The 9,899-nt window shown below is 50.4% G+C and overlaps 2 protein-coding genes across 2 annotated transcripts in view; both read right to left on the bottom strand.

Moving 5' to 3' along the window:
- The window catches only part of Klk6 (kallikrein related peptidase 6), a 7,023-nt gene extending 1,269 nt beyond the window's left edge, over nucleotides 1-5,754 (bottom strand). Inside the window, exons 1-6 of the mRNA XM_021196287.2 lie at nucleotides 5,718-5,754; nucleotides 4,936-4,992; nucleotides 4,454-4,518; nucleotides 3,670-3,826; nucleotides 1,922-2,169; nucleotides 1,328-1,464 (exon numbers count right to left, since the gene is read on the bottom strand). Coding sequence (XP_021051946.1) covers nucleotides 1,328-1,464; nucleotides 1,922-2,169; nucleotides 3,670-3,826; nucleotides 4,454-4,517 — 606 coding nt within the window. The 5' untranslated portion in view covers nucleotide 4,518; nucleotides 4,936-4,992; nucleotides 5,718-5,754. The remainder of the gene's footprint in view (nucleotides 1-1,327; nucleotides 1,465-1,921; nucleotides 2,170-3,669; nucleotides 3,827-4,453; nucleotides 4,519-4,935; nucleotides 4,993-5,717) is intronic.
- Nucleotides 1-9,899, bottom strand: part of LOC110334050 (transmembrane protease serine 9-like) — a 38,460-nt gene that overhangs the window by 19,880 nt on the left and 8,681 nt on the right. Inside the window, exons 8-12 of the mRNA XM_021215893.1 lie at nucleotides 5,722-5,786; nucleotides 4,454-4,518; nucleotides 3,670-3,826; nucleotides 1,922-2,169; nucleotides 1,328-1,464 (exon numbers count right to left, since the gene is read on the bottom strand). Coding sequence (XP_021071552.1) covers nucleotides 1,328-1,464; nucleotides 1,922-2,169; nucleotides 3,670-3,826; nucleotides 4,454-4,518; nucleotides 5,722-5,786 — 672 coding nt within the window. The remainder of the gene's footprint in view (nucleotides 1-1,327; nucleotides 1,465-1,921; nucleotides 2,170-3,669; nucleotides 3,827-4,453; nucleotides 4,519-5,721; nucleotides 5,787-9,899) is intronic.

Below are 9,899 nucleotides of genomic sequence, written 5' to 3'. Positions count from 1 at the left end.
AAGAGAAGAGAAGAGAAGAGAAGAGAAGAGAAGAGAAGAGAAGAGAAGAGAAGAGAAGAGAAGAGAAGAGAAGAGAAGAGAAGAGAAGAGAAGAGGAGAGACAAAAATGCTAAGCTCATCAGGGGAGGCTGGGAAGGCAGGGACTCAAGAGGGAGGCAACAAACTTTCAGTGCTCTCCATCCCTTGATCCCAGGCCAGCCTTGCCTACCTGTTATCACTATCTCACTTTCTGGGCCTCCCCTCCCCCCTTGCTTTCTTGGTAGGTTAATGTTGGCCCTCCATGGTCTAGAGTCATTCTGTCATAACAAGGAATCTGGAAGGATGACAGGTTCCAGGTAAAGTATTGAAGATTAGAGGGGTGTGGTGGTGCATGCCTGTTATTCCAGTATCCCACAGGCGGATGCAGGATAATTGTTGTGGGTCTGGGGACAAGACAAGGCTTGTGAATGAGTTCCAGAGGAGCTCAATTGCAGGCGTTGAGGGATGAGCATAGAATCCCTCTTTTCAGCTGGGAGGCCCCTCATCTGAAGCTCAGCTATTTCCAGGAGGGTTTCACGGCTGCAGCTCTGAGGAAGGATGGCTCTCTGTTCTCTGTAGCATTTCTCTGGCCCTTGGATCTCCCCGGTTGTTCAAAACTCCCACCAAGGTGACCATTTATTGAAATTGTTCCTTAAAATTTCAGGTTCGCTAGGTTCACCCATATTTGGCTAGCCATTTTAGCATCTCTCTGGCTCTTGGTGTCCCTCACTTTGCATCTGAACTTCTTGTTTCTGCTGGGTGTCCCACGTGTGTGTGTGTGTGTGTGTGTGTGTGTGTGTGTGTGTGTGTGTGTGTGTGTGTGCAGATATGTATATATGTGCAGGTGGAGACCAGTAGTCACAGGCATCCTCCCTTAGGAGTCATTCACTGTGTCTTTTGAGACAGGGTTTCTCACTGGCCTGAGCTCACCCATTAGGTTAGCCTGGGTGGCCAATGAACCCAAGGGATATGCCTGCCTCTGTCCTCAAGCACCAGGATGACAAGCGTCTGCCATTCATCATGCCCTATAACTCGGGTCTCCATACTTGCATGGGGAGTATCTTACTGACTGAGCCAACCTCTCAGCCCCGAGCTGCCTTGCTTCTTCCTTATCTGTCTTCACACGCTGAGGCGGAGTCTCTCCTTCTGCCTTGTCCTCCAGTGTCCTCTCAGACTGACTTTTCTTCTTCTGCCTTGTCCTCCAGTGTCCTCTCAGACTGACTTTCTCAATCTCTATTCAGCTCTGCTTTGGTTTGTGTCTCTGTCTTCCCGTGTGTGGTTGATTTCAGATCTCTGGTCCCGGTCTCACCTGACAGGAATCGTTGCCTTCTTTGCTGTCGCCTGCGCACACCATGCTCCGGGTGATCTTGCCAGGGTAGGCACGTTCACACTCCTCCCGGGACACCAGCTGGACGTCAGCACACTGAATGGTATCTGGGAAGTCACCTAGGAGGGGGGAGATGGGCCAGCCTCACACACCCCCTTCCCATCATGTCTTCACCAGCTGTCCTTACTGCCCTTTCCTCCCACCCCCATTTCTAGCAGATTCCCTTTTCGTGTCTCTTTCATGCTTAGAAGCACTTCCCTTGTCACTGTCTCCCAATTGGCCCCTCCCCCATCATTCTCAGCCTGACCTAATTATTACTCCCCCATGAGTTCTCACTTCTCTTCTCATTGACCTTTCATTTTGTGGCCTCTCCACATTTGGTCCAACTCCTCAACCTTCTCCTCCCTCCATTTGTCTTTTATCCATAAACAGAGTGACCTATTGGTCCTCTCCATCAGCATCTCCTTATGGCCCACCGTCTTCCTTCCCACCTTCACTGTTTACCATCCCACCTCCATCATTAGACCCTCACCCTTTGGTCCCTTTAACCACTCCCAACCATCTCCCCTCACTGACCGTTTTCCATCTTGCCCCAGCCAAGAATCTGACAGTGGGGATTCTCCTCAAAGCAGTCTTTCTTCAAGGGCATAGGCTGGATCTTTTTAGAGAATTTGACTGGGTTTTTCAGATGCACCATCATGATGTCATTGTCATGGGTCGTGGGGTTGTAGAGGGGATGGGTAATAGTCCTGTCCACGGAGATTTGTCTTTGGAAAGTCTCTGTTTGCCGTAGATTGTGTTTCCCCAAGCTCACCTCCAGATTCCTGGGAAGGAGAGTTAGGACTCACCTACAGTCCTGGGCTTCACCAGAGGCTCCCAGAGAGATCACCTACCCGACTCCTCCCTCCTCCCTCCTCCCTCCTTCCTCCTCCCTCCTCCCTCCTCCCTCCATCTTCCCCAGCTCAGTAAAGGGCAAGCCCGTTCTTCTAGATTTTTGCCTTTCAAACTTTTCTACTACACAACTTGACAGCCCAACTGCCATAGCTGCAGGTTCTACTTTCACAGATTCAATTGACCACAGGTTAAAAATATTGGGGGAGCGCCAGAGCGTGGTGGTGCACACCTTTAATCCTAGCACTCTGGAGGCCGACGCTGGAAGGATTCCTATGAGTTTGAGGCCAACCTGGTCTACAAAGTGTATTCCAAGCCAATAGGGCAACCCAGAGAGACCCTGACTCAAAGACAAGCAACACGAGAGGAGGAGCTGGCAAGGTGGGTCAGCAGGCAAAGAAACTGCCACACAAGCCCAGGAAGCTGAGCTCATGCCTCACAACCTGCATGAATGTGGACAGAGAGGACCTGACTCTACAAAGTTGTCCTGGGAACTGCATAGGTGCACTGTGGCACATACGCACCCACGCAACACAAATAATAAAGTCAACATTTAAAGATAATTTTACCTGCTATTTATTTTTGTATTTAAATATACGTGTGGGTAGGGTATCTACATTTGAGTGCAGGTGCCCATGAAGGACAGAAAGGGTGTGTTAGATCTTCTGACGCTTGAGTTACAGACAGTTCGGACTTGCCGTAGGGGTGCTGGGAACTGAAATCAGATCCTCTCTGCAGGAGCACTATGTGCTTTTAACAACTGACTCATCTCTCCCACCTTTAAAAAATGATTTGATTGTGTGTGTGTGTGTGTGTGTGTGTGTGTGTGTGTGTGTGTGTGTTGCAAAGCCATGCATATGCAGAAGCCAGAAGAAGGCTTTGGGACCCTCTGAGTTGGAGTTGCAAGCACTCTGCAGGTTACCCGGCTTGTGACACCGGTGCTTGGCTTTGAACTTCAGTCCCAATGATTGTGAAGCAAGTTAACCACTGAGCTATCATTTTGGACCCCATGTTCTGAGGGAGTCTCTTGCAGCCCACGCTGGCCTCAAGCGTCCTGTGTAGCTGGGGCTCAGCTTGTGATTTTTGATTCTCCCGCCTCCATCTCTCAAACACTAAGACCATAGCGCTGAATGCCAGGCCCAATTTAGGAGATGCTGGAGGTGGCACTCAGGGCAATCATTCCCCCTGCATTGACAGTCACTCTAGAGATATAACTTAGAGCTCATGCAAAGATATCCATAGGTTATATGCAAATGTTGCATTCCTTTTTAAAAGGGGCTTGAGATACCTTCAGGTTCCCGGAACCTATGGATACCTGGCCGAAGAGAACCGCTTACAGAATGATGTATGCTCAGGTCTGCCTCCCTTCTGAAGTCTATGAGGCACCCTCTGGACCCCCTTACACCAGCTTCTTAAAGACAGAGGAAACTCACGGTTTCTTGCAGTGGGCGGCTGTCAGCACCCACTGTGGGCCAATGAGGACCCCACCACACAGCAGGTGACCCGAGGTGTAGAGGGCGGCCTGGAAAGGGTGGGAGTCCTTCAAACAGGGGCCTCCATGAACCACCTTCTCCTGCTCCTCCGACCAGGCTGAGGGAGGAAGGGTGTGAGTCAGAGAAGAGCTCCGAGAGCCTAGATCCTTCTGAGATGAACTGCAATCAAATGGGTCCCTAATCTCATTGTTGCCTCTACATCCACCTTCTCTTCCTCGACAATACCTCTACCCTCTGAGGTTTTTGTAGATTTATTTATTTATTATGTATACAATGTTCTTTTTGCACATATGCCTGCATGCAAGAAGAGGGCAACAGACCTTATTGACCTTATTGTAAATGGTCGTGAGTCACCATGTGGTTGTTGGGAATTGAACTCAGGACCTCAGGAAGAGCAGTCAGTGCTCTTAGCCACTGAGCCATCTCTCCAGCCTCCCTTCCCCACTTTTAGAATGAGTTTCTTGGTGTATTCCAGAGTGGCCTGGAACTCACTCTGTAGATCAGGTTGGACTCAAACTCAGAAATCACCTGCCTCTGCCTTCCTAGTGCTGGGATCAAAGGTGTGTGCCACCGCACCCGGCTATCTCCGTCCTCAAAGACGTAAGCATGCCATATCCTCCAGCCCAGTCCCCTCAGGGCCTTCCTCATCTCACAGCTGCATAGTTCTGTCCTAATCCACCGTCTGTCAACAGAGCCCCTCCCCCTTCTATGTTCCTTAAATCACCTGATTTAGCAAGAACCAAGCACAGGGTCAGCATCTTCATTGTCAGCATCTTCATGATGGGCATCCTGAGAGGGGAAGCCGATTCCATTAGTCACATCTCAGCCTCTGTTCACGTCTCAGGGACCCCACCCTGCTCTGTCCTCACCCTCTCCATCCTTACTGTCTCGTCCTGCTCTCCTGCCTTTGCTCTAGCTCATGCCCCCCCCTTCTCACCTCCTGGTTTCTCATTTCCCAGCCCACACCTTGAATCTGAGGGCCCCGTGAGAGCAGATGCAAGACAGTGTGAGGACCGACCATGTCCTTGGTTCCAGTGGCTTTAGGGAAGAAACCCAGCCCTGGGCTCCGGTGTCCCTTTCTGCTCTCAGAAACGTTAGTCCAAGGGGTCCCTGATGTTCTTCCTCTCTCTTCCTTTTGCACCTTGCCCCCATCCTTGCCCTTCGCTCACCCCACACCTGTAGGCGCTGCAGCACCTGTGGCCTTACCTGCTGGTGGCCAGCAGCGGACCTGCCAGCACTCAGGTGAGGGGGAAATGACACCACCTATCACAGGAAGCCAGAGGCAGAGAAAGTCAGCAAGGCAGGGCGCTCCTCGAGGGAAGGGGCAGAGCAGACAGACAGAAGGCTGCCTTATGATCCGACCTGCATGAAATACTGGGCACCTGGGTGCTGGGTCCCAAGTAGCAGACCGTCTCCAGAAACCCGCCTGGCTCTGTGGCCTACCAGAGAGAGGCGGGCTCTGTCCTCAGAGTCTCCCAGCTTCCTTTTAACCCCTCTCTCTTCTAGTCTCTGAGCCAGGAGGAAGCCAGTCACGCCCTTTTCTTCACCTAAGCCACCCACGTGCATTCCTTCTGCCCCACAGCTCTGCTTATGGTGACCCTTGACCAGATAGCTACAGGGAAGCCAGTGGCCCGCTCTGGAACACAGTGACCCCAGATCTCTGTATTTTGAGGGAGGAAATGGGTCTGTTCTCCTGGGTCTGAAGGAGAAAGGCTGGACCCCTGGTCATAAATAGGAGGGTTGGGCCGAAATCTTTAGGGACTGAGGTAGAGGGAGATGGGAGCTCATTCTTGGTTTTGGATTTGTAGGATTTGTGACATAACACGACTGAGGACTAAATGCCCATTCCCAGGTTAACCAGTGGTGCCCCGGCCTCCACAAGTACCCCGCCTTTATCTTCTAGGGTGCCTGCAGCCTCTTCTCCTGAGTTTGTATCTCTGAGGCCCTGGAACCAGCTGCCCAGGTTCAGTGGGGTCAGACTGACTCACCTACCTGTAAGTCCCTCTGTGGGTGCTGAAGACCTCCGCGTCCCGAGGAGAGTGGGAGCTGACACCCAGCTATTGAGAAAGGATGTTTCACTAAACTGTCCCCCACCCCTAACCCAGGCTGGGAAGCGGCATAAGCAATATGGGGAAAGAGACTGCCAACAATCGGTCATTGTCTGTTCCCGGAAACCTGGTGCCATGCTCCCAGGAAGATGGGCGGGAGGCTATCTCAATGACTTCTCTTTGTATCAGTGTGAGTGACAGCCCTGCTGGGTCCAGCCCTGCTGAGTCCCGAATCTGAATAGTTAGAGTTCTGGACACCCGTCCTCCAAGTTTGCCCACCTTTCCGTACTCTGGTCTCATGCCTCTGCCTGCCCCCCAATCTCAGTGCATTTGCTGTTATTTGCATCTCTCAAGCCTTTGCTTGGTTTTCTCCCTTCTGCTCTCTGTGTCTGTCTCAGGCTTTCTCTCTGTTGCTCCCTCTCTCTCTCTCCACATCTCTATTTCTTCCCTTCCTTTTCTCTCCGTCTCTGTTTCTCCCTCTCTCTCTGTGTATGTGTGTGTCTCTGCCTTTTAAAAATCTGTCTTCCGCTGGGCATGGTGGCACACGCCTTTAATGCCAGCACTCGGGAGGCAGAGGCAAGCGGATTTCTGAGTTCAAGGCCAGCCTGGTCTACAAAGTGAGTTCCAGGACAGCCAGGGCTACACAGAGAGACCCTGTCTCAAAAAACAAAAAAACAAAACAAAACAAAACAAAAAATCTGTCTTCCTTTCTGTGCAAATGTCTGTCTCCCAGACCCTTGGACTCCATATTTTTTGTTTCTCTGCTGGCTCTCTTCCTGTATCACTTAGGAAAACATGTGTGCACTTGGTATGCAGTTAGGTTCCCGGGATGTGAAAAGGTATGCAAGGTGTGTGCGGGGCAGTTAGTGGGGTGCAGGAGGACATGAAGAGTCACTGCTGAGATTTCTGCTCATACTGAGAGGTGCACAAGCAGAGATAATCTGGCCTGCAGAAACTGGGGAGCAACCCCAAGGGAGATAAGCAAGAGCACTGTAAAGCTATGTCATGACCTGGGAGAAGTATGGGGAGGTGCCTTTGAACTCAGGTCTGGGGAGCAAGTCGGTGAAGAAGAGAGGATGCAGGCATGTGTGGGAAGAGTAGGCAGTGGTCAGTGTGGGCTGCAAGGGAGGGACTTGTGGAGGGTGGAGGGACCTGGGGAAGGGTGTGGGGATAGAGATGGGAAGTGGAGACATACTAGGAAAGCATCGGGCAATAGCAGCAGCATGAATAATGTGCCCCCCAGCATTTGCAGGGCGTGACGTCCCATGCACCCTCTCCTTTCATTAACCTGATCTTGCATTACTCAGGCTCCATCACCCTGGCTAATGAAGACTTTAGTTAGCGCCGAGGATACACTGGGAACTTCACACTAGGTCTCTTCTGGACTTGGCATCTCGTTTTGGTGTCTCACCGTCCCCCCAGACACAGTCAGTTCCCCTCGCACGACCCACTGGATCTCTAACCTTGTCCCCTACTTCCCTTCTGTGGGGCCCATTCTTCTCTGTTCCCATATTTTGGTCCCAGTTCAGACTGGTTCCTCACCCACCTCACTCTCGGAACCACTCACTAGACTTCAAGAAGGGTCTTCCCGTACTTAGCTTGGACTAACTCCTGGCCTTGTTTCTCACAGATCTTCCCCAAGTCCTCACGCCTCTTGCCTTTGTCCCCTCTCCTCAGCTTGCGACTGGAGGATCTTCAGCAACCAGGGGCTAGGATATGGCCCAGTTATAGATCCCCTTACTAGAACCCTCTGCCCCAGGGGATGTGGTTTATTTTATACCTTCTGCCTAGGGCTCCACGAATTTAGGATATGAAAGTTAGCGTATGTGGCTCAGTGGTATATCACCTGCTCAGACACCCCACGTGAGGGACTGGAGGTAGGATCTCTTCCCAGAATTCCCCAGTGATAGTCTGAAGTGTGGCTCAGAGATTGAGAGCGTGCCTAGCGTCTTCCGCAGTTCCGTTCCTCCGTGGTGTTAGTTTATGTGTTCCTACTGCCCAGATGTGAAGCGAGGCCCGTGTTAACAAGCAAACTTAACCATTCCACACTGTACATGTAAGTCTATGTCATTTTCATTTGCTCCTTGGAAGTCAATGGAAGAAATAAGAAAAGAAAGCACCTAAAAAGGTGTGGCAATTGGTGGAACATCATGGCGGAATGTCATGGCGGAATGTCATGGCGGAATGTCGCAGCATAAGCCTGTCATCCCAGCTGATGGGGAGACAAAGGCAAGAATATTGCAAGGTCAAACCCAGCTAAGGCTACAGAATGAGACCCCATCTTAAGACTAAAAATTATTATCCACACACATAGACCATGGAATAAACATATAAATACGACCTTTTTTTTGTTTTTTGTTTTTTAAAAAAAAAAACTAAAAATGAAAAAAAAATAACATTGGCATCACAGCTCTGCAGCTCAGTATTGACCTGGCATGCGTGAGGGCATGAGTTCAAGCCCTGCTATGGTAAAACCAAACCAAACAAAAGCAGAAGCTCATTCGGTTCCATTATAAATCTCAAGCCATTAGTGGCCCACGAATTTAGGATATGAAGGCTAGCAAAGGACCCATTTTCCTCATGCTATGGCATATGGAGCGCTTGGAATCTGGTGGGCATTTTACACTTTTTCATCTTACCCCTTCTCACCCCTTCTGTGAGTGCCTTGGCCACACACCGCTTAGGCAGGTCCTACCTACCTTTGTGTGCTCCAGTTTTGGAGACCATATTACATGTTTCAAGTGTTTCCATGCCCTGTGACCTCGGAGGGAGTCTCTAATTCTGACATTTCCCATCTGTTCCATGCTTTCCCCACCTTTTCCTGCCGACCACCTCTCCTCCCTTTGCTCTTGGCTGGAACATTGCCTCTGAGAACAAGTTCCCACTGGACACCACCCATTGCCACCTGCCGTGGTTGGGTTAGTCATTCTCTTGTATGGGTTTCCACAGGTGTCTCCTTCCAGGTGTTAGTCTGGACCAGAGCCATCTGTATCAATGGCCATCTCTCCCAATGGATCTTGAGCGCCGGAGGGCATGGACTGTGCTGACTCACGGCTGCATCCACAGGAACTGGGGAAATGTTGACCCATGACTACCACGACCTCATCACATCCACTGCTGTTGTGGATAGGAAAACTGTGGCATGGACGAGGGACGCTCATCCCTCAAGTGCAAGCACACAGGAAGCGGTAGAGCCTGAACTGGAACTCAGCTTCCAACACTGTGGTTTTTCGATCGAACATGAGTCAAAATGGCAGCATCCGAACATGGCGTATTCCAAAACTGGCCAGCTTTCCAACATGGAGGATTCTATATGCCCTGCCCTGACATGGTATAGTCCAGTATGATATATTTAAAAACAGTGTATTCCAACACAGTATAGTCTAGCATTGTTCCAAAATGGGAGTATTTCAACATAGTGGTGTTCCAACGTGGACACGTTCCAACACAGCAGTGATTCAGCCCATCTCTGTACAATTCCCCAAAGATGATAATAAAATTCCTTACTACAATACAAGGTAAGCAGGCTCAGAAGGAGCCATCCATTTGAGGAAGGAGGGAACACGTAGGGTTTGAGTCTCTCATGGCCTTCTCGTGCCCATTCCTGTCCCATTGTCTCCTTACTGTTCCCCAGTTACTGGTGGCACCAGAAAATCTTCCGAGAGAATGAGATCCGTGCATCTGTCAGTAACCTTCATTATCTTCCCGTCCTTATCTCTGAGGAAGGCACGCATGTTTAAGTCTGTGAATGATTATATCTAAATTGACTCAGTCAACCAAAACATTCAATAAAAAAAAATTTAAAGGAAACTTTATGAGTGTAAGCAGGGAAAATGTGAGAAGCCACGTGCATCCAGAACCAACTCTTATCATCAGTGCTTTGCGCTGTGTAGGAGTGTCTGCTTACCCCTGGGGGGAGGGAGAGGGCAGAGGGAGATAGGTGAGGGAGAGGGAGAAGAGAGATGGGAGAGCGCAGAGAGAGGAACAGCATTGGAGAGGAGGAGAGAAAGGACAGGAGGCCAGGGGAGAGAGGGGAGAAGATGGGGAAAAAGAAAGGAGAAGGAGCACACATGAGGGTTAGGGGTGTGTGTGCGTGTGCGTGTATGTGTGTGTGTGTGTGTG

This window comes from Mus pahari, chromosome 1 (genome assembly GCF_900095145.1).
Source record: "Mus pahari chromosome 1, PAHARI_EIJ_v1.1, whole genome shotgun sequence".
Taxonomy (NCBI): Eukaryota; Metazoa; Chordata; class Mammalia; order Rodentia; family Muridae; genus Mus; species Mus pahari.
This window is presented reverse-complemented; position numbering and strand designations above follow the sequence as displayed.